The 23,107-nt window shown below is 42.2% G+C and overlaps 3 protein-coding genes across 4 annotated transcripts; 1 reads left to right on the top strand and 2 right to left on the bottom strand.

The window, feature by feature from the left end:
- Positions 1-490: 490 nt before the first annotated feature.
- On the bottom strand, positions 491-2,600 carry LOC133026464 (brain and acute leukemia cytoplasmic protein-like). The gene is made up of 3 exons (XM_061093359.1): positions 2,462-2,600; positions 2,041-2,165; positions 491-616 (listed from the first exon to the last, which is right to left on the bottom strand). The coding sequence occupies exons 1-3, from the start codon at positions 2,598-2,600 to the stop codon at positions 491-493; spliced, it is 390 nt and encodes a 129-aa protein (XP_060949342.1).
- A 3,208-nt stretch (positions 2,601-5,808) lies between these two features.
- LOC133025796 (V-type proton ATPase subunit C 1-A-like) lies at positions 5,809-12,354 on the bottom strand. The gene is made up of 13 exons (XM_061092547.1): positions 12,221-12,354; positions 10,728-10,891; positions 10,564-10,631; positions 10,328-10,413; positions 9,988-10,082; positions 9,770-9,861; positions 9,354-9,452; positions 9,015-9,083; positions 8,050-8,142; positions 7,601-7,694; positions 7,308-7,405; positions 7,080-7,203; positions 5,809-6,693 (listed from the first exon to the last, which is right to left on the bottom strand). Exons 2-13 carry the CDS (start codon positions 10,857-10,859, stop codon positions 6,595-6,597), a joined length of 1,149 nt encoding a protein of 382 aa, XP_060948530.1. The 5' UTR covers positions 10,860-10,891; positions 12,221-12,354; the 3' UTR covers positions 5,809-6,594.
- Positions 12,355-16,261: 3,907 nt separating this feature from the next.
- On the top strand, positions 16,262-23,046 carry azin1b (antizyme inhibitor 1b). Of its 2 annotated transcripts, XM_061092429.1 has the most exons (11): positions 16,262-16,436; positions 17,751-17,894; positions 18,313-18,511; positions 18,620-18,793; positions 19,030-19,202; positions 19,311-19,524; positions 19,647-19,721; positions 20,047-20,212; positions 20,353-20,462; positions 21,201-21,412; positions 21,507-23,046. In XM_061092429.1, the coding sequence occupies exons 3-11, from the start codon at positions 18,410-18,412 to the stop codon at positions 21,580-21,582; spliced, it is 1,302 nt and encodes a 433-aa protein (XP_060948412.1). In that variant the 5' UTR covers positions 16,262-16,436; positions 17,751-17,894; positions 18,313-18,409; the 3' UTR covers positions 21,583-23,046. The 2 variants fall into 2 exon arrangements, with proteins under 2 accessions (XP_060948412.1, XP_060948413.1); XM_061092430.1 differs by lacking the exons at positions 16,262-16,436; positions 17,751-17,894 and adding an exon at positions 17,905-17,991.
- The last annotated feature ends 61 nt before the right edge of the window (positions 23,047-23,107 follow it).

Raw genomic sequence — 23,107 nt, 5'->3', positions numbered from 1 at the left:
TCATCATCGCTTCCCACACTTTTGTTTTTCATTCGCAGCAGAAAGGAAAACACTTGCACAAAGAACTGAAGCTAATTCTCGAGGAAGGCCCCACACAGAATACATTTGATGTGCAGATTGTGATTATCATGTGCATATGGGACGGCCCGCTCTTGTGTGTTTTTTTTTCCTTTTCGTAAAACTGGCTTCACATGGTGACGCGTTCCCTGACCGGGCACCATAAGCATGGCAGAGAAGCACGTTGTGAGAGTGTTCGTGGACCACTCTCTGCTTCTCACATGCATTCGCAATGGCACAGCAAAGATGCAGCATCCCGAGATCTTTGGATGGAGACATTATGTAGGTGCTTTTGTTGTAAATCACTGAGCTCAGCAGTCACGATCTAGCAAGCGTCATCCGCACACATCGGTTAAAGCCAACCCTCCCATCTTTTGGTAAACTGCTCACAGCTTGGGCCAATCTTTTCCACTCGCAGAAGTTCGGCTCTTCTTCATCTTTCGTCACACACGTTCCCGGGTTCAGCGTCTTCGCTGCTGTTGATGTTGACAGACTGGCCATCCTTAGACAAAACGTTGGCCTCCTTTGACGCCCTCCTCTTAGAGTCACGAGCAGTTTGCTGTAAAGAAAAGAAAAGAAGTAGGATTTTGAAGGTCACGTCATTTAAATGTCACTAAACTGGACTGGACAGAGAACGAGTGGGCGAAGTTGGACAACTCAGGTCTGAGTCACTGAACATTGAATTGTTGAAGCCCATAAGAGGAGGGTTAAATAGCCTAAATGTAACACAACATTTGTTGTTTCTGAGATTCTGGAATTGTCATTTGTTTAGCCAACAGAATTGATTTTACTGATCTTTTTGAATTATTAAATTAGTTTTGTAAAGGACGAAAACATTTGTAACATAATCCTCAATAACAGAAACCAAACTGAATCAAAGACATAAGAATATTTCTATCTCTTTCGCATTATAGTGTTAAAACCCATTTATTTGTATTCTAAGAGCAGATCTCTTCAAATAAAACATTAGACAAACAATATACTATATATACTAATTATTATTCTCAATCTTCAGTATAGATATTTATGAATATTATTAGATTGGATAAAGTTTATATAAACCTCTGTATAACTACTTATATTTGAATCATTTCAGGTCTACATCTTCTTCCCACGAGCCATCACTGAACTCTGATGAACACACATCCCCCCCGCACCCCCACTGCCACATTCTCTGCATCATCACAATATCTCAGGACTGACTCAGAGACTATTTATCTTGAAGTGCAATCTACCGGTTTTACTCATGTGCCAATATTTTTTACAGTGCTCATTATGATGTGTCTGATGTGATGCTCTGATGGTTTTTATCTTTCTTACTATGAGTTATTAATTATGAATGTGGACGGGTGAGTGTGTAGGAATGTATATAGCGTTTTCTAGGTGCTGCACGGCAAATTTCGCTGTAGTATTTTGTGCGATGACAATAAAGCTTTCAAATTTCTGATTTGTAAATAGAAGGGCGGATTATTCCCGCACACAGCAGTTTATTCCAGTAGCATTTGTGCTACCATACGCTCTAGCTTTACTTCATCACCAGATTTTGCATAAAGGCACTGACACATGCTTGTTTTCCAGCTCTATAGTCTGTATGTATGTTTGTTGTTCTTTGTGTGTGTCTTTATGTGTTTGTCCCTGTAAATCTGGACTGTAAATGTAAGATATAAGTCACACATAACAGCCCTGCTTTGCGCTGTGGATCTGTCCCCGGTGTACCCCACCTCTCGCCCAATGTCTGCTGGGATTGGTACAAGCTCCCACCTCCAACCCTCAACATGATATACATAGAATACATAAGGATAGATAATGGACGCATGCACATTTATCCCACGGAAGCCGTCGTGTTTGAGTACATTCTGGGGTCAAATTCCTTAGGAAAGTTGCTTCTGATTCTGCAGAGCAACACCGGAGCGATGTCAAAATGCAGTGATGGTGTTAAAAGCAGAGCGGCCACATGCTGTCAGACCTGCAGGTGACACCTACATCACTCAGGGAGCGTCTGGGTCTCCTCTGGTGGTTGGAGCCGGAGGTGTTGAGGCCCTGCTTCCCACACTGGGTCCCTGTGTTCACCGTCCTCTTCTCTCTCACGCCGGCCTCCAGAGCTTTACCTTGCAGGAGCACAGTATAGAGCAGCTGGATTATTTCACACAACACACACACACACACACACACACACACACACACACACACACACACACACATTGAAGATAACAACTAAACTGCCATGTCAGGGAGTTGACAGCTGGGCAGTTGTGTTTTGAAGGGTTCACTGGATCCTATCCGTGATGTTGTATCATATCACAGAGCAGCAGAGGTTGGGTTTTGAGTGGAATGTGGCCTGTGGTACCTACAGTGAAGGATAAAGAGATAAATAAGGAGGGAGAGGAGGGGGTGGAGGTCTTACTGTTCGCCACCGGCAGAGGAGTCTCTATGTCGGTGTTGGTGAGCCACGTCGACTCCGTCTCCCTGGTCCAGCTCTCGTGGTACCTCGGCTCGATGATCGCATCCGCCCGACTCCCTCCGCAGCCCATCGGGAAAAGCATCCACGGCAGGTGACGCCGCAGCTGGACACACAGGACTGAACTCGGGCTCGTGTCTCAGCACAGCCGCGGCATCATCCTCCTCTTCATCCTCCTCCTCCTCCTCCTGCTGCTGCCCGGGTCCTCTACTGCAGTTCTGCCCGTGGACCCGTCTCCATCATCGGCCTGGAGATGCTGCTGCTGCTGCTGCTGCTGCTGATGGTGATGGTGCTGATGGTTGGTGCCGATGTCCTCCCTCCACACACACAGCTGAGCAGCATGAACACACACCACAGCTGCCTGCGTCATCACAGGGGTGTGGGGGTTAAAACTGCATCCAGCCTGAACGCTGATTGGCTGTGTTTGTGTGTGTGTGTGTGTGTGTGTGTGTGTGTGTGTGTGTGTGTGTGTGTGTGTGTGTGTGCGTGCGTGCGCGTGTGCGTGTGCGTGTGCGTGTGCGTGTGTGTGTGTGTGTGTGTGTGTGTGTGTGTGTGTGTGTGCGTGTGTGTGCGTGGGAGCAGGGCCGGTCCTGGCAATGTTGGCACCCTAGGCGAGATTTCAAATTGGCGCCCCCCAACATACACACGCAAACTGTCATGCATCCACAATAACTTTTGGACTGTATACAGATGCACACACAGGCAGACAAAATTGTAAGCTATAAAAAACAATAAAAATATATAACAAAAAATATAAAGAGTCTGAAATCAGCTGTACTGATAGCATATCATGTCATGTCGACAAAAATAAACATGAATGATGTCAACAATGATTCTCGGTGTGATTCTTACCTCTATATTGTTCTTTCTTCTCCTCCTCTACTTTGCGGTGCTTTCTGAATTGTGTACCTGATAATTTAATCTTTTTTTGATTCATCTTTGACTCTAACCACAGTCTGTCACCACAGTGTGTCTGTTCACACAGGGAGCCCATCCAGGAGGATGTTTTAGATGCTGGCTTGCCTGTCCACGGAGCCACGGATGGTGACATCAGCAAATGTCCCTACTATGCTGCCAAAATGAGTAGGTTTTTATACCTTTCTTTGTATGCATCATGCTGCTATGAGGAACTGTTGTGAGGTTGTTGTTGTCAAGGTTTGTTTTTCTCTTTTTGTGCATCCAGCGGCGTCGAGTGGAACGGCATATGCCAGTCAACTCGCCATGGCCGACCTCCGACACCCAATGGGACAGGTTCTGTTTGCGACTTGGATTGCTGCTCTGGCTGGATTCGCTGCATGGTATCTGATGCGATCCCACCTCCAGACTGTCATTTTTCTGCTGAGAGAGGGAGAGAGGTAGAGGGAGGAGAAACATTGAAGGAAGGCGAATAAGGAGATTGAGACCATTTCATAGTTTAATACAAACATTCTTTAGGGGTCCAAGCTAATTCAATATTGCACTTACACACTGTAACTGGCTATACAGCTGACAATGATGCACCTATATACAATACACTGTTACACAAGTACAGTTCTTTTTTTTTAAATCCATTCTCACATTTCCTAATTCATACTTGGCCTCTAGAAAGTTGGTACATGTGCACAAGTGATTAATTAAAAGCTCATTTTCCCCTGCTACTTAGTCTATAGGGTTTTTATATTGTTGTTTATTTACATTGTATATATTGGTTTATTTTTGTTGTGCACTGGTTGCTGGTTGTACATCAAATTGCCCTTGAAGGATAATAAAGATTTTCTTTTATGGACAGCTTTAGTTAATCACAAGCTGCACAAACCAAGCAAGAGCAGCAGAGGAACCCAGCAGCCAGCAGCCTCAGGACATCACATGGAAACAAGCAGCAGCAGACTGTGATACTTGTAAGGCGTCAGAAGACAAGTTTGGAAACTACTGGGTTATTCTCTAATAATAGGTTTTTAAAGCATGTTAAATCCTCCAGTATCTTAAATCCAAAAATATAAAAGTAACTTTTAAGTAAGGTAGTAAAGTAGAAAATATTTTTTCTGAAGTGTGTATAAAAAGCAGCCTTGAATACTCACACACGATAATTTGTCCAACTTCTTTTTGTGCTTAGTTCCTCATGGGAGTCAGCAAGCAGTTTGGCCTAGTGGGTAGAGCGGTCGTTCTTCAACACGGAGGTCACGTTCGATTCCCAATCTTTCTTATCTTCGTGCCGGCAATATACTGAACTCTTAAAATTGGCAGGATTTCAATCACCTATTAATTGCAAAATATATTACACTATGTAAATTTAAATTAATAAAATATAGAAAAAGAAAAAAAAATTAAATTAAATAAAATGAATAAAAAAAATTAAAAAACTGCGCGCGCAATTCCTGCGCAGTGGGTTTCTGCGCAAGATGTGCGCAATGGGCTTCTGCGCAGGATGTGTGCAGTAGGCTTTTTTTTTTATTTAATTTAATTTTTTTATTTAATTTAATTAAATTTTTTTTAAATATTTAATTTGAAATGGTTATGGTTCATTTTTGTTTATAAATTTACATATTATTAGATATTGTGCAATGAATAGGTGGTTGAAGTCCTGCCAACACGACAGCCTGCCAAACTTACACATGAGCACCCAGCTCCTGCGTCCACTGGTGTCCTGGTTCCACCCATGGCAGCGTAGTGGCGTGGGGCTGGCTCATCCCTGCGGCCCAGGGAGTGCATTTCTCCGCGCTGGTTCATGTGACTGACCTACGCAAGCCTGTAGCCTGCTGCCAACCGAGATATATGACAAAATACTTCAAAATAAAGTCATCAATTCCACTGGGATTAGAAACATATACAAACTTTTGTTCCATGTGTTTCAAAAACAAGATAAGTGTCATCTCAATTAAAGGGTATTAAATCACATTTGTTGATGTTATTTGAGGAAGTGGTCACCATTAAATTCAATTGCATTCGATTTGGCTGCAAAAAGTGCTTTGTGGACTCAAACACTTCACCCACCCCTCCATCGCCATAGTGGTGAGTAGATACTGAAGTTTAATTTTTGGGGGAACTATGCCTTTAAGACCCTTGTAAATTGAATGTTTCCTTCATGTCTATAGTCTCTGTTTTCTGGCTTTATCCCTCAGTTCAAATACATGTAGGTTAGATCTACTGGAGACTCTAAACTGCCTTTGGGTCTGAGTGTTAATTGTGGGTCTCTGTATGTCGTCCGTGTCCTGCCTCTCGCTCAGCTGGGATTGGCTCAAACAATAAGCAGTATAACTTAAGAATGGATGCACTATGAATATAATAAAAAATAAACAAAGTGAAATGAAGCCAAATATTTTTCACACAGAGTATTTATTCTCACATTTATTTTTAGATATGTAGTTCAATCTTCAATTATACAGACAATATAGCACTTTCACATAGACCTATTATTATTATTCTTAAAATGCTTCATATACAGAAATCAATGGATCGAACAGGCAGAAAACATATTGCATCTTCATACTGTAAAATGACTCCGTATTTCACAGGATCACAGAGGGGGAGGAAACAATGGTCAACATCTACTTGTAAACAGACGGTCCTTTACGTGGAGCTAAAAACACATCACCTACAAAAACTCAACAAACAAAAACACATTGACTGATCTTTGAATCTTGAAATAAATACTATATTTAACATATATTAGTTTTTTTCTTCCCGTATTTTCCCATATTTGCTCTGCTCAGGTGACTTTAAATGAAGCAGGAAGACAGGGGGGGTGGACGCCAATAAAAATGCAGCATTTTACATGACCTTTGTTGAGGGAATGTCAACCGTTTTGGTGGATGCTGTTCACTTCCACGGGGATGGTACAAACAGGAAGTGACGACAGAGGAACCTCATTCAAGTGTATTAGAACAGAAGATATGATTGGAGACCAGTTTACTCCTGTGATTTAGCTGACTTTACGTAGAGTCACTAATCAATCCTCTGGTTTCTCACAACCTGATATGATAACACCCAGGAATGTGCCAGGAACATGAGAGGAAACACAGAGAGGTTTTGGAAATAAATTAAAGCTCATCAGATCACTGCGGTATATGACGATGATGATGATGATGATGACGACGATGAATCTAGACTTTGAAGTCCAGCAGGTTGCAGTCGATCTTGTAGTAAACATAGGGGTAATACTCCTGCTGGCTCAAATTTAGGCCTGGAATGTCCATTGCGGCCTACAGGCACAAAGGAGAGATATAAAAACAAATGATTAGTGTATATATATCTTTCACATATTGATATATTTCAATATTTTATGTATTGTTATATATTTGACACCAGACCATCATAACGCATGAATAGAAAAAGATGAAAGACGAACAGCAAACTGAAGTCCAGCGAAGAAAATGTTTGGTGGGATGTTTGTCCATAGCAACAACTAAAAAGAATAATTTTGTAATTTTGTTTTATATATATATAAGTATATAATCTTGGCACCTCTGGCCTTTATTGATAGGACAAAGTCTAAGTGCGAAAGCAGGAGAGAGACACACAGAGAGAGGGTCACAACCGACCCTGCCGACAAGATGCATGTTAGAGTGTGTGTGTTAATCAGACTCACATCGATGACGGAAGCACTGCTGTCCAGATGTTTGTACAGGTCATGCAGCACCTCCCTCATCTTCTTCATGTTCTTCTTGTTGGGTTGAATCAACATGGCCTGGAAGTTGACTGGCAGTCCGTATCTACGACACATATCGATAGCACAGGTGCACAGATGAAAGCAGGAATGAAGGGAGCCGTACACCTGCTGTAAACATCACTTGCTTTCAGGTCTTAACTGTCTCACCTCAACACTGACTCCACAAACACCCGCAGAGCTTTGATGTGAATCCAGGCAATGAAGGCTTCACTGAAATTCACCTTCAGCCATCGCACCAACGGCCCCTGAAAGAACAGCAGCAGCATTTCAATCCTTTTCTACATGCATCTCAATGACACATGGACATGAACACCAACATAGAGATATGAACTCGATTAAGATGTACCATGTTTCTTTCCTGTCATTTTTACATGTGTAAATACAGACTATATTTGCACAATAAAATACTGGTGGAAAGATGAGGAAAACAGGAGGCGTACAAACTGCTTCTTCTTGTCAGTGGACAAACGTGTCATCTCTTCTTTGTCTGCCTTCAATTCCTCCTCATTGTACTGGAAGTCACGCACTGTAAACCTGGGTCAGGACACACAGCACAGACCTGGCAATCAGATGTCAGCAAACATAGATTGCCACGACTAGACACACAAGACACACACTCAAGTGCACTCCAGAAAATAGGATATATGTGAGCACATACTATGTGTTTATTTTAGAATTTTTAGCAAACAACAAGGTAGTGCATGTGTTAACTTGAATCCTGAGCTGTCATTAAAACTGTTGATCTGCCTTGGATTTCCCAAAGGGTAATCAAACCTCAATCACGGAAAGATCAGCTTCAGTTCAAAACAAATGGCTAAAAACCAAAACCACATGTTGACCCTTTGCACAGCTCAAATTGTTGTGATGAAAGTGAAGTGGGGTCATTTACTTGTTTTCTCTGGCCTTGTGCTTGAAGTCGTCCACAGCCTTCCTGAAGAGAGTGACGCTGAACAGGCCGCTGTCGTTGTCTTCGAACAGGAGCCTGGAGGAGGACAGGACAGAGGACGACAGAGCAACGTGAGAACTGGAACATGCGTCGCACACATCACACAAATCAGCAGTATTTGTTACGGGGGGAATTATCACACAGGTTTACTGTAAACTTCATAAACTAAATAGCTGTTTTGTATTAAGTATTACATAAACATTAAGAGTCAGTACCGTTTGACGAATTTGCTAGTACAGAAAAACTATTCGACAAATGTCCTCACGACTCAAAATTTCTCTCGGGAATCACGGGAAGTTTCCTGTTTCCAGGTCGATAGTGCTCAATATCAGTCCTGCAGATACATGTTGCTAGGTTACCACATCCCACTGACCCGTGTCCATCCTGCCGTCTCAAATCACCTGCTCATGTTGGCAAAAGGTCAATTACCTTCCACAGGTCAACCACATTATGTTTCCTATTCTAATATGAGTCAATTGCATTTTGCAGGTCAACCGTGTAATGTGTCCAATTTGCAAAGGAGGAATCCGAGTGGAGAGCGAGGGAGCGAGAGGAGGGGTCAAACCGCCTGATCTCAGGATGTTGAGAAGAACTGAGATTTAAAATTGTAAACTAAAAAAATGACTTTTAGTTCTTTTACAAATATTTCTTTACAGTGCATGGGGGAAACTTTATATGGATTTTTTTTTTTACACTTGCATAAATCCTGGAAACTCACCATATTGAAAGAAAATGTAGATTAATAATAAACACAAATGAGATGATGGAGATAATGGATTGTATAGAGACAACAGGAATTTGCTTCATCTTTGGCAAAGTTGAGGTCAGTTAAAGAAATAAAGACAAATAAATCAAACAGGACTTTTTGCTTCTTCAAAACAAGAACAGACTCCTGTAGTGATCCTTACTTAGTGGAGCGAGGTACAACCATCTCAGCCAGCGTTTCATACATCTTCTGCCAATCTGCGTAGCTGATCCTGATCAGAGAGGAGAGGGAGAGAAGACAGCAGCGGATTTTACATTTGAACGTGGAATTTTAGGGCCGATAGCAGCACTGATGTTCTCAAATAAAATATTAAAAACAGACACCATTTTAATGTAAGAAGATGCAAAATGTGGTTGGTTTGCTGCATGTAACGGAAATTGTGTTGTTAAAATAGTCCTTTTGTTAGAACAACTTATTAAAAGAAAACCACTTCAGGAATTTTGCATATTGGATGGACACATAGTGACGTGGGTGCACTTACTTAGGGACGACTACCAGCATAGTGATCAGATACTCTGAGTCCAGTACAAAGTCCTCCTTCTTCACTATGTCAGCCAGACTCCTGGTCATCAAGCTCCCCCTACAGGACGACACGTGACAACACACAGGAAACATGAGAAACGTCTCTATGAACAACGTTCAGCAACTATTCTAATCTCATCTTCCGTTGTTATACAAGGAGATCTAACTGTATTTATTATGTTATAATCATTGCTAAATTGAGAAGGGGAAACAGTATTTGACTTTTGACACAATAAGATTCAAGGCCACGTATAAAGAAAGTTATCTTAATCTGAGGAAGAGTATGACATATATTTAAGGCAATAATGTAAATCGCAAACAAACATACAAGGGACATCCTCCATCTTATCCTGTTCTAAAACGTGTTGTACTTACGCATTCTTCCTCTCCAGGTTCTGCAGATTTCCCTTCAGGTTGTTGTAGGCTGAAGCTCTGGCCTTCAGGTCATTGTCGATCTGAGTTCCTTGCTGTGAAGCAAACAGGAGAAGGTGGCGCCTGTTAGAGCCCGGTTCCACTGAGCAGCATTTTTCCCGTTCTGACCAGAGAACAAACTGTGTGTACAAGTCATCGGATGTTTCTTTTTAAAAACAAACCTTAGCGATGATCTCAGAGATGTTTTTCAGGGATTGTTTGATTGGGTATTTAGCCATGTCCCACTGAAATCTGGTGATATAGGTGACCAGGTCAACTGCAAAGAGTAGAACATATAAATAAATCATTAATCACATCCACTTACATGGGTGTTATGTGCTATAATGATTGTAAAGCTGCATATATAGAACCCTATCATTTGGTTTTATTTATGTTCATGTATATAAAAAGGGACAGTGCAGGCTAGTTTACATCTGCAGATGGTAAATAAAAACAAAACGTACAATAACATATAGACACATACATAGACATGTGTATGTGTCTATAGGTTGATGGGATTACCTCCATTAGCAAGTAGGTTCTCCTGGACTTTGTCTCGGCTGTCCTCCAGAACGTCAGCCATGTACTGAGCGACCTTCTTCACCACACTGAAACAGGATGATGATGATGAGGGTGAGGAAGAGAATTGGAGATCAACATGATGGAATCAGAGATATTAAGAGGAGAGAGGGTCAGCAAAATGTGATGTGTGTTCATCACAAAGAAACTCTTAAACAAGTGCATCTTGTGAAGTTTACCTTTCCACAAAGGTGTCCAGTTTAGTCAGCTCATCGGACAGACCCACTAACACGTCTAGCGTTCCGACCTGAGGGAGACAGGAGAACAAGATTATAACGAAATGCCTCGTGGACTCGTTTCCCATCCTCTCATGCACTTCCTACAGAGGACAGCTGTGTTTAACCTTGAGGTCGGGGATGTTGAACTTGTTGTTGGTGGACAGGTTGTTGTTGCGGGCGGTGGCGACCATCAGCTTGTCCCACGTCTGCTGACACGTCTTCTCCCCCGGAGCTGAGATCAACCAGAATTCTGTCATGGCTGCGGGCGGGAAGTTTGTCAACTGGGTCTCTGATGGCAGGAAGGTAAGAGAGACATTGTTTATAAATCCTATTTGTCCAGGATGCTGATCTGCTGCTGGCTCTGACTGAGAGGGAGTCTGGGTATGACATGAGGTTGTGCTTTATTTTTAGAGATGGATGATGATGAAACAGGGAAACTAAAACAATTGACAGCCATCAGAAATATTGCTGTTTTATTCATATCATGGCAGCTGTTTTATATACGATTAACAAAAATTTGCAGGAATGTATTGGACATTTATTTTGAAACACCAGGGATTCATGTTAGGTTTGATCAATAACCAGCATCCCCAGAGGTTTCTCCAAATGTGTTATTATGTCATAATATTATTGCCCTATAAATTTACATAGTTGATGACGAAGGTTAGAATAATTTGACAAGACCTAACAAGGGGATATTCGGCTTCTTTTTTAATTAAAACCTTCACATCTAAGTGCAGTTTTGAGGCATTTGTACTTGAATATGTTTAATTATCGCTCCTTAAACCTTGTGCTCCACTAGAATGCCAAAGGAAAACCTTTTCACATTTATCTCACAGTTTAAGTTACCAGTGACTCTTTTCAAACACAACACGTGTTACCGACAGTAGATTTGGTAGCAGAGGCTGGCTCCATCTCAACCAGGGTAGAAATGCTCATTCTATGTTAATGCATCAATTATTATAACCCAATAATTTAATGCAGTATATGATCAAATGTAAAGGGAATGGTTAATATAGAATAGATTTGTAGTTTTACTTTGATTTACAAAATACACTTTGAGTGTCATGATTAGTACATTTGATTAAGTAAAGAGTTGTACTTTCCCCCCACTGAAACCACCAGTGTACTTGTCCCTCCATGAGTCAGAGTCACATTACCACGGCCTCTGTTCCTCTTTTCAGTTTTCCTTTGCCTCAGATCGCAGGACTTCCTCTCATGTCTCAGTACAGCTCTGACTGATTGTATCAGGACAACAGGAACAGACGTGTCTCCGCGTCTGCTGATTGTTTGTCATATGATCAGTGTGTGTGTGTATGTGTGTGTATGTGTGTGAGTGTGTGTGTGTGTGTGTGTGTGCGTGGTGGCTAAACACTGATCCAGCTCATCGTTTAAAACAAACACAACCACACAGTCAGCTGCTGTTGCTCAGATCAGTTTTGTCGGTCATCTTCTAAATGAAAATCAGACACAGAACGCAGGTAAATAGAGCTGCTGCTGCTGCTGCGTGCCTGGACCCAGAGTTAGCATCTTGCTGAGGGCAAGAGCCTGTTTGTGTATCGCAGTGTGTGTCCGTCACGACGTCCCGGGTCCGGTGTGTGTGTGTGGTCGCACTCACCGGGGAGTCGAGCTGCTGCAGGGTTCGGTCCTCACGGTTCTGTTCAGGCGAGTGATCGCAGCCTCGGGTTCATAGCCTCGGATCGCGACAGGTTTTCAATCCTACAACACGGATCTAGTGTGTCAGCTGACCGGGCCAATGCTGCTGCTGCGCATGCGTACACGCCGCCCGAGCTTCTTCTGCGCCGAATTCACGCGTTCGCGGACCGTCGTTATTTACAGCATCCAGACGTGAAAGTCAAAGGTCAGAGACAGAAAATGTCCGTGTCGAGCAGGGATTTCATTAATTTAATTAATTCACACCTGGACACTATAGGTGCTTTACAGTCATAGAGTGCGATCCCTCAAAACAATGAGCCCCTTTCATTTCTGTCCACACCAAAACTCTCTGATTACTCCTGCAATAACTAGCAGTGTTTTTGCTCATCTTAAATCTAAATTTTTATTTTAGTCATATGCCCATTCTTTACCTTTGCAAACTACTACTGCAACTTTGCACGCGTGTCTCTTATTCATAGTTTTTCATCTCTTGTATTTAGTCTCTTGTTCTTCGCTCTTTGTGCAATGCCCCTGTGCCCCTGTTGCTGTGAAAAAATAATTTCCCAATCTGGGATTAATAAAATACATCTATCTATCTATCTATCTATCTATCTATCTATCTATCTATCTATCTATCTATCTATCTATCTATCTATCTATCTATCTATCTATCTATCTATCTATCTATCTATCTATCTATCTATCTATCTATCTATCTATCTATCTATCTATCTATCCATCCATCCATCCATCCATCCATCCATCCATCCATCCATCCATCTATCATCTATCATCTATCTATCTATCTATCTATCTATCTATCTATCTATCTATCTATCTATCTATCTATCTATCTATCTATCTATCTATCTATCTATCTATCTATCTATTCATAAAGTATATAGGTGCATATGCATATCAGCATCAGAATCGGGTTTTATTGCCAAGGAAGGCTACACATGATTACTTGCTCTCCATTCGTTACAATGCTGATTACATAATTTCCGATGGTGCGTAAATGCAGCGTGATCGTTTGTTTTGACAGCTCGGTGTGTCAATCTCAACATTGACCTCCTGTGGTCAAATGTAGCCACTACATTATCTAACAGTTCCGACCAGACTTTATATATACAGTCTAGTTGCTACCGTTGTGTGGCAGTACAGCACAGACTGTATTTAAAGCAAATACCTAGAAGTCAACTGCTCAACAAGTCCTGTCCATAAATCTCAAATGAAATGTGAGTTTAATTATAAACATATAGTCAATTATTTTCAGTGAGGTCAAATTATTTATAGGATAAATCGTTTCTACATCTGTTCAAAAAGATCTGTGACATTTCTGATATCTCTGCCATATGAACAGTTACTGGCTGAAACCCACGGCCGCTCCTTCATTCTTACAATTTGATCATTTTTCCTGGTGAAGCCTTCGTATCTTGGAAAATGTTTTAATTTTGGATTTGTGGGTTTGCCGGGGTTGTAGTTAATCGATTATTTACGCTGTTTGTTTATATCTGTTACTTCTGGTTGCCAATTACATTTCGGAAACCTGAGGACAGTGGAGGCATTTAGTAAAACTAAGTGGAACTGAAGCACAAACAAAGTCTCATTAGCTCCTGTCGTCACGGACCCTGATGTGAACGATGCTTTACACTCTACACAGGGTTGCATTGTTGATTTGGGAACGGGACAGTATTAAAGAAAACAGCATCCAACCCAATAAAAATGATTATGCAAACTTTAATTTCCACTGTTCTTGATACTATATTTGTACATTCATAACCCAAACATCTGTTATTTCTTTACGCAACACATCACAACACTGATTTTAATTTTAATCATGAATATATATATCATTACTGAATTGAACTATCATTTTATTGGCAGATTATTGCCTTGTTTTACTTACCTGCACTTTCAAATAAACCTTCACTTGACTCCCACTAGTACCAAATAGATATCCTTACAAGCCAGTTCCTGGAAATAACTTATGGCCCAATATGATCAGTTATTTATAGTATGCGCTTCAGGGCTCTTTGCAATAACCGCATAGAATGAATCCATACATTGAACCATGTCCCCTGCTCTCTAAACAGTAATGGAGGCCAGCCAAATGAGATATTTCAAAATATTAATGTCAGATCGCTGCCAGAGGACTTTCCTGGTTGTGTAGACTCCAGTGTTGTGTGCACTGTCTAGTGAACACAGTGTCCTTTGGAATGACTGTCATAAAGCCAACATAAGAGCTATAGGACGGGCAGACGGATACACACACTGCACCGGCACCACAGCAACACAAGTCATACGACTTAAGGAGGCTGCAGGCGGAGTTTTTTCAGCGTTTTTCCAAACTCCTGACTTCCATGCTTAATCAAATACATTTTGCTCAATGAATATCATCCCATCAAACTGGAGGGCATGACACATTCAATCATCACGGTTACAATGAGGCTAGAATTGAGTGTGACAGAGGCTTAGGGACTAATCAACAAGAGTATTCAATAAGCTCTTAAATCTTAGAATTCCATCAGACACAAGAAGGAACCTGGTGAAAGTCAAAAAGCAAAGACAGACGGAGGCATACTTTTCCTTTTCTGTGTCCTGAAAGATCTGTAAGGTCCACGGCATTGTTTTAAAAACTCGTTACGTCTTTGTGTGAATTCAGAAAAAGGGTTTACAGGCGAATCAGTGGGGTCAGGATAACAACATGCTTATTGATTGAGGATTGGGATTAGAAGGCTTTTGGCCAACTGACCTTCTCGCCCTCCACTTTCTCTGTCGGCTTACGAACACTCGAATGGCTTCAAGGCTCATGAATGCTCTCTGAAGAAAGATAAGGATGAACATCTCGGCATTTCATTCACTGACCGTAAAGATGTCAATGAAAAGGAATGTATGTTGGTGATTATCATGGTGTGTGTGGCTGTGTTATCATCAAGGAAACAGTTGTAACCAGCATCCAGCCTGCATTCTCAGATAGATTTAAGTATTTGTAAATTTAGTAATGATATATTCTAAAGTGTAAAAATCTGAGATATCCTAAATTTAAGTGATAACATTGAAATGTCATATATGAGTGAAAACATTTACCAGCTTAAGCAAGAGCACGGCCAGTGGATGAGCTGTGACGGACCCATTAGACCAGTGTGCACAGCAGCTAGCTGAATTCTATTTGCGGGCTAATTGTTGCTGTTTGTATATATCGTTAAGCGTTTAAGAGCCATTTTCACTGTAAGAACATCCATGGATCAGTGAATATGCTTTGCTTATTAGGAAAATGCTTTGCTTAGGACCGAAACGACGGGCCGACGTAGCTTTCGTTCTGAAGCTGGGGCTTGGGCGACACCTAGTGGCAAATAATAATGCATACATAACCTTTAAGTATGGATAGTCCAAAGTTTTGCTTACAGGGTAAACATACAACGTTAAAGCTTATCCTGTTTTTTTTCTGTAGTTCTTTTACGTCAGAAGAATGAGTCCCCGAGTTACTTGGACTGTGTAGGATTTGGCCGGAACACTGTTTACCCCTGAAACTCCAGAAGTGTTTTGTGGACTCAAACACTTCTACCAGCATAGTGGTGAGTAGATAATGAGTGAATTTTCATTTTTGGGTGAACTATCCCTTTAATGAACTTTGGAAATCTATTAAGTAAAACTATATGTTCCAAGTTTTGTAGGAAGAAAATGTGAAACAAGACTTTTTCTCTCCACAAGGTTCCATCCCCCTGTGTCTCTCATGCGAAGCCGCACAAGTGCATCTGTGTTGTCGGATCACAACACGGGCGGTGGAGGAGCGTCAGCAACGGAAAGTTTACGCTTCTTACGTAATGTGAACAAACATCGCTGATCCTTGCGTGCAGCGCCGGAAACGCTATATTTGGCGTGCGCTAGGAAAAAACCCGCGCGCCCATTGGCGGATCGGACAGCCGGGTCCCGCCCCCTCCCCGCTCGGCTCGGTGGATGACCCTCCCCGCTTCCCGTACTCGGCTCCACTCGATCTCCACCCAGCAGCCCGGAGAGAAGACATCGGCCCGACCCCCTCCACCACCGTCCCTCCACCGAGCACATATGGCCCCACCAGCCCTGGTTCTTTCTTCCACCGCTGGGCCCACTACTCTTTAAAAATTCCGCCGAAAAAGAGAAAACGATTTTCCAGGACATTCTGGCCGTTATCTCACGTGAGTACCCAGAAGCAGGGGAGGGAGGGAGGCTCTTCCCCGGGTTGAGCTACCGTGGATCCGCACGTAACATGGCGGGCTGTTCCTTCTGCCTTCCTGCCACACATGACAGACCGATTCATTGAGTTGGGGGTTTTCACGGGTCTCCCCGCTGTGGTTCGCTTCGCCGGCCATTCCCGGAGCTGCGGTGACACCCGGGTCCACTTCCTGTCCGTGTGTTGTGTCCGTGCTGCTGCTCGTCGGTGGTTTAGGACTCGAACCCGCGGCGCTAACACGAGCTTCTTCTCTCTCGCTAGCGCCATGTCCTTCGCCATGACGTCCGCTGTGCTCGCTGTGTGGTTACACGTTTGTGTGTGTGTCCTGTGTACAAATAGTACAGCTAATGTTCAGTGTGTTGTCCTGGCGACACGTTGTTTTTATTTAACGATAATAGTGTTCGTGGATATATCGGCTGTCAAGTTGGGACTCCATTTGCGCCGCTAGTACGCATGCGCGGGCTGGAGTTAGACAATCGCAGCAACGTGAAGTTATAGTTATTAAAAGAAGATAAATCAGAAAAGATGGGATCGTGAAGTTATATTAATATGATTGTTTTCTCATCATGTAATAATTATAATTATCATAATAGATGTAATTATAAGTTTAAAGACTGATTCTTACTCCTGAGTGAAAGCTTTAAACTCTTCTTTATTGGTGTTTTTCTTTACTATGGTTTCATAAGCACTTGAATATATTTGTTGTTTTTTTTTTAAACTTGTACCCCACTAGATTTCAAAGTAAAAAACAAGACTTAACCTCACTTCTTTCACACCACAATACAAGTTGAAGCTGGGAGATGTGGACAAAAGTTTTTTTTTTTTAAATGCGGATATTGATAATTGTCAGGGTAGATTAGATCAAATTACTATTTCTGTTGGGGTTATAGACAGATTTTTGCTGCTGGGTGGTTTTACACTTGCCTTTTATGGGCAGAGAATGACAGCCACTGTATAACTGCAGATCAATTATGTGTCACACCTCCTCACTGTGCTCGGATCATACAGGGGCAATATATCGATGTTTATTGAACTTTGTTATGTTGTGAAATGTTCAAATTGTTTCATTGCTCTAAGCGAAAAAGTGTGGGAGATGTTTAACTGAACCTGTCAAACTGTGACCACAGTGAGGACAAATGTGAATCCATGGGTGACAGACAAGTTTAGACAGTGCACCACCGTTTTCCTTTCTTGCTGTGATAAACATTGTACAGTACATGTCCTCTTTAAACAGTGACTGTGTGTTGAGAGACCTAATCTTCTTGTGTTTGTCCCACAGGGCTCCCCTGTCTCTGCACAGGTGTATGAGCGCTACCCAGAGGGCTTAGGGGCAGCTCTTTACCGGGAGCACTTTGACTTCAACGCTGAGCCACCTTGGGATCCCAGCTGATAGCGGGACAGGTCCATCTCCTGACTTGTCCATGTGAGTGACTGAGTGTGTGTGTGTGTGCACACATGCATACATGTCATAGCAAAGTCCAGGATCACGGTGTCCTGCGTAGAATTTGGCAAACCACTGTGTGAGTTACCAGGTTTGTTTTTGAAAATCAATAGATTTACATAAAAGCACAATGAGGGGTCTGGAGTTTACACAATTACTAATTGCACATAAACGGATGTGGCGTTTCTTGTTTGGAGAGAAATTCTGTGAGACTATAAATAAAAGAAGACTTTTCAAAATTCTTCATACATCGTGTAATGTGTAGATGTTATGGCTAATTTTAAATAGCTGCTATGCCTGTGATAAGATGATTCAATATGTGATTCAATCTGATTAAAACTAAACATATTTATTGTGGTGATGCTAATGCTTTTTCTGTCTCTCTCTTTGTCTTTTCCAGTTTGTTGCATACCGGCAGGACCCCATTGGCTCAGTCGTGACCCCTTGACTTGTTTATCTGTTCTTTATGATTGTCGGATTAGCGGAATACGGTTGAGATGAAAGGACTCGCTGACAAACCCAGCTACATCATTGAACTCCTGGAGGGAGGAGTAACCCTTGACGATGTCATTGACGGACACATCTGCGAGCAGACTCTGGTCAGTTCAGCTTTTAGAAGAATAAACAATAACCCGCTGTGTTTTTAAGTAGTTTGACCAGTTGCTTTTTTGAATTTGCTGCATCTTCAACTTCTCTTGTGTTCACAGGTGGAGAAGAGGGCGTTTGTGGTGGGCGATCTTGGTGCCCTGATGCGGCAGCATGCATGCTGGCAGAGCACAGTGCCACAGCTGCAGCCCTACTACCCAGTCAAGTGCAACAGCAGCCCTGCAGTCACCCAGGTGCTGGCTTCCTTGGGCCTGGGCTTTGTTTGCACCAACAAGGTAAAAATCTGCTCTGATTCATTTATTTTCTTTTTCCAAACGGCTCAGTGCTTTATCCTCTTATGATGCCTCCTAAGATTTGTGGGCCATTACATTACAAGCACCTAATTGATTACTGGTCAGCTGACGCCTGTCGCCCTTTCAACTTGCACAAAACACTTGGTTTTTGATTTTCATGTGGCTTTTAGACTTTGTTGCGTCAGTTTATCTAACGTGATCATCCTCTTTCTCCTCAGGCTGAAATGAACCTGGTTCTGGAGCACGGGGTGCCACCAGAACACATCATTCTGTCAGGTGTGTGCAAACAGCTGGCCCACATCAAGTACGCTGCCAAGAACAACATCCAGTACCTTGTTTGTGAGAATGAGGCAGAGTTGGCCAAGATTTCCCGTCTACACCCGAGTGCAAAGTAAGTGATGAAATTCTGCAGCAAACGTTATTTGTCTTGCTTGGACAGATCATTAATTCATGAGTTGATCCCTGGTAAATTAGTTTTTGTTGTTGTTGTCTCTTCTAGGTTGCTGCTGCAGTTGACCACTGAGGCCCACGCGGCTGAGACCAGCATGGCCATCGGCTCCTCTCTGAAGAGCTGCCGGCACCTGCTGGAGGCAGCCAAGGAGCAAGGCATCGAGGTGGTGGGCGTGACCTTCCACATCCCCAGCTCCTGCGAAGACCTACAACAGGCTTACACCCATGCACTGTCGGACGCCCGCTGTGTGTTTGACATGGGGGTGAGTACAGTCTAGAAAATGTCTATACCATGTAATAAATATAGCAATACAAGATTCTTTATTGAACCTCAGTTTCTTTTTAGTGAAGGATAATAACTCAGCGTTTGTCTGTTTCTGTTTAGCTCGATCTGGGCTTTAACATGAACATCCTGGACATTGGTGGTGGATTCACAGGCACAGAGTTTCAGCTCGAACAGGTTCGTGTTAAACAGCTGGGACATGACTCATGATGCTTTAGTCAGACCAGATCAACTTTAGAGGAGATGCCAATTATCAAAGTAATAAAATGTAAAATCTCCTAAAAATATGAATAAATGCAGATTAATGTGAAAATTACTTTCACACGGTTTATCAACCATCAATAGGTGGTAGAAGTTTTAACACATTTACAATTTAAGCAACACAATGACTCAATCGTTATTTATATTACCTGCCACTGAAACACACAAAGTAATTTCGTGTTGCTTCCTTTTTCTGGAAACACACTCTGACTGCGTATTTTGTTGAACATGGTGTGTGCAGGTTGAATCTGCAGTCAGGCCGCTGCTGGATGCTTACTTCTCCCCAATGTCTGGTGTGCAAGTGTTGGCTCAGCCCGGCAACTTCTATGTGGCCTCAGCTTTCAGCCTGGCTGTCAACGTGATCGGCAAAAAAGTGGTGACCCACTGTTGGGACAGCCTTGTTCAGGGTGAGTTGCTGAATTCACTTGCTTCATTTTCCACCACAGTTGGGTTAATTCTGACCTCAAGGTCAAGTCTGACTCTTGAGACCTCAGTTTGTGGGTAATGTTCTACTTGTCTGACACGGTGACTCACTATTCATTCACAGGTGAGAACAATGAGGATACTGAGTTCCTGTACTACATGAATGAGGGTGTTTATGGCCCATTCAGCCGGAAGCTGGTGGGAAACTCCATCGCTGCTCCGTCAGTGCACAAGGTTAGTAGGCCTCCCAGTCAACCTCATTCAAGAATGAATGAAGCAGCTGAAAATTGTATTGGGGAAAGGGGTTAATTCATTGTAAGCGTTTAAGGAATGAGGTCCCTGTTCTTTCAGAAAGTGATCTGTGTAGACTCGACTACTTTGAGTCTGGGTCTAAAATGGCGTTCTGATGTGACATTTAGTCAAACAAACAGCAGATTGATACCTGAACTGAAACTCCAGCCAGATCAGGACCGTCAGCGACTGTTAATAATTAATTTCCTCTATGAACCTCACATTCCCAAACCAACTAAAAATAACCCTAATCACACGGCGTTATGTAATAGCAGGGCTGGAGTTCGAGGTAAACAAGACTGACGTTGAAATTGTTGTAATGCTTCAGGGTAATAACTTCTCCGTACACACCATGACCCCTTGCACTTATGGGCTTGCAGTTGTAGTTAGTGGTTATTGACATTATGTTTGTCTTCTAGATAATAAGCAGTAGACAGATAATCATTACATCTACTTTTAGCCACCACCGGAATACAGTTAATCGTCCATGTTTCATGTAATGAAAATGTTTTTACAAAGCATAATTTCTTCGCTTGCAGACTGAAATGATTATCGTGTATTGCTCCTCTCCTATTTTAAAGGGTATTTTTTTACATGTGCAGTAAAGCTTTCTAACTGTGACAGAAGTTGACTATTGCTTCCCTCATTGCACATATTCACGACACTGTTTCCTCTCTGCAGCGTGGGCTGTGTGCTGAGGAGACGGTCTATCCCAGCAGCCTGTGGGGCCCAACATTGGATGATCTGGACCAGGTGGTGGATCGCTGCCTGTTGCCCCAGCTCAGTGTGGGAGACTGGCTTCTCTTCTCCAACATGGGAGTGTGCAGCCTGGAGGATTCCCTCTCCTGCTCTCCCCAGCTGCCTGTCTACTACACTGTCTCCACCTCTGACTGGTGAGTACGTGAGTGATTCATCACTAAAGCAATCATTGGACGGAATATGAACAGTTTTCCAAGAATTGATCGTGATGCTTTGTGTTGTTCACAGGTACGAAATGCAGGAGGCGGGTGTGGCATTGGACATTGCCATGAAGAATTTCTCCATGGTCCAGTATAGTGCGTAACTACCCTCGGCCCCTGTCCTGTATTCTATTGCACAGACCCTCCTTTGCCTGTCCTTTCACCAAGTGAGTCAAGGGGTCAGCGTGGTATTTAGGACCAGGGGCTAAATGTAGTCCACATTCCAGCCACCTCAGAAAACGCAGCGTCCGATTATTTCTTCCAGGAATTTGACTTTTCTAACCGCCTTCAAATGGTTAACAATTGTAGTTTGATACCTCAATTGTCTTAAATGTTATCTGGAAGAAATGTGTATCTTTACTCCTCCCCCTGATGGACTCCAAAAACTTGTCAGCTAGAAAGAACTCCAGCCCATGCTCAAATGACTTTATGCAACAAAATGGACGACTCTCTGGAGATGGGACCCTCCAACTTGTTTGGGGTGGTTGATTTCCTAATTATAAAATGATCCAGTTTACAAAATGTACAATTGATTTCAATCCTGTTCTTTCTTGATTATCTGTTGACAGTCTTGTAAATCCTGTATCTGTCCAACTCACATTTTGTCTGTAGATTGTCTGTACAAAGGATCAATGCCTTGTGTCCATTCTGTATTTCAGACCCCTCACTTTGCAGAGTTTAAATTAAATTATGACAATGATGTAACCTTTTTCTTTTATTGCAGTTCACCTCAATGCATCTTTATTTATTGGATTCAGATATTACCGGGACATATTTAATGCTCCGTCTTTGTGTGTTTCGCCCAGGTATTATGCTGTGGCCCATCTAACAGTGTTTTCCTGATAAGATATCAATGTTTTGTTTTGTTTTCTTAAACGCTACATGGATATAAGTGTGTTGTGATTGCCATGTGCCCTCAGTGGTTCCCCTCTACTCAAAGCGCTTGAAGGAAATGCTATGAAGATTCTCTTTACGCTGAGCTAGAGCTTCATCACGGAGAAGCTGCATACACCCAAACGCACTCCCCACCTCTAATAGAGAGATGCCAATCTGGTTTCATATGCACAAGATCTTTTTCTAGGTTAAAGAAATACTGTGACATTTAACAATGCAGCCCTGTTTTTTGTTATAAGTTCGTCATATCAGTGTCTCTTGAATGGGGATTGGTCCCCATTCTCCCAGGAACTGAAAAACCAGCAAAGGATCGTTTTCTTAAACCTGCTCGAACATGTTTGTTGTGAATGCAGCGGATATAGACTTACATGTCTTTATCTTTTGTAATAAGACATGTTAGTTGTACACAAATAATAAATAAAACGCTTACATTTCCTCACAGCCTCTCTAAAGATACGAGGGACATATTGCAGTCACTTGTACAGCTCAATCATGTCTGATGATATTAAAGATGACCTGACTCAACTGCAGTTTTTAAGAAATCCTGCCCTCGTGTTAAAAATTACTAATGTATTAATTAAATGCTTGTCTAAGGCACTAATGGACCATAGCCTGTTTGACTGTAAATTGTGCTTGTTAAAGTGATTAATTTAATACATTTCTGACTGAAATCATTCATCTTGTGTTTGTGTGATCTTTGGCGTTGGGAGTCGGAGCAGTTGTGGATTGCTACTC

Source organism: Limanda limanda, chromosome 19 (genome assembly GCF_963576545.1).
Source record: "Limanda limanda chromosome 19, fLimLim1.1, whole genome shotgun sequence".
Lineage (NCBI taxonomy): Eukaryota > Metazoa > Chordata > Actinopteri > Pleuronectiformes > Pleuronectidae > Limanda > Limanda limanda.
This window is presented reverse-complemented; position numbering and strand designations above follow the sequence as displayed.

Excerpts from the sequence above, each read along its gene's own strand:
- LOC133026464 (XM_061093359.1), bottom strand. The coding sequence starts at position 2,600 with ATGCTTTTCCCGATGGGCTGCGGAGGGAGTCGGGCGGATGCGATCATC. Across the intron at positions 2,166-2,461 it reads TCCTCTGCCGGTGGCGAACA|GTAAAGCTCTGGAGGCCGGC; the intron begins GTAAGACCTCCA and ends TGCTCCTGCAAG. Across the intron at positions 617-2,040 it reads CCAGACGCTCCCTGAGTGAT|CAAACTGCTCGTGACTCTAA; the intron begins GTAGGTGTCACC and ends TTTTCTTTACAG.
- azin1b (XM_061092429.1), top strand. The coding sequence starts at position 18,410 with ATGAAAGGACTCGCTGACAAACCCAGCTACATCATTGAACTCCTGGAG. Across the intron at positions 18,794-19,029 it reads GCTTTGTTTGCACCAACAAG|GCTGAAATGAACCTGGTTCT; the intron begins GTAAAAATCTGC and ends CTTTCTCCTCAG. Across the intron at positions 21,413-21,506 it reads ACTGTCTCCACCTCTGACTG|GTACGAAATGCAGGAGGCGG; the intron begins GTGAGTACGTGA and ends TGTTGTTCACAG.
- LOC133025796 (XM_061092547.1), bottom strand. The coding sequence starts at position 10,859 with ATGACAGAATTCTGGTTGATCTCAGCTCCGGGGGAGAAGACGTGTCAG. Across the intron at positions 10,414-10,563 it reads CTGGACACCTTTGTGGAAAG|TGTGGTGAAGAAGGTCGCTC; the intron begins GTAAACTTCACA and ends ATCCTGTTTCAG. Across the intron at positions 9,084-9,353 it reads ATGCTGGTAGTCGTCCCTAA|GATCAGCTACGCAGATTGGC; the intron begins GTAAGTGCACCC and ends CTCTCTGATCAG.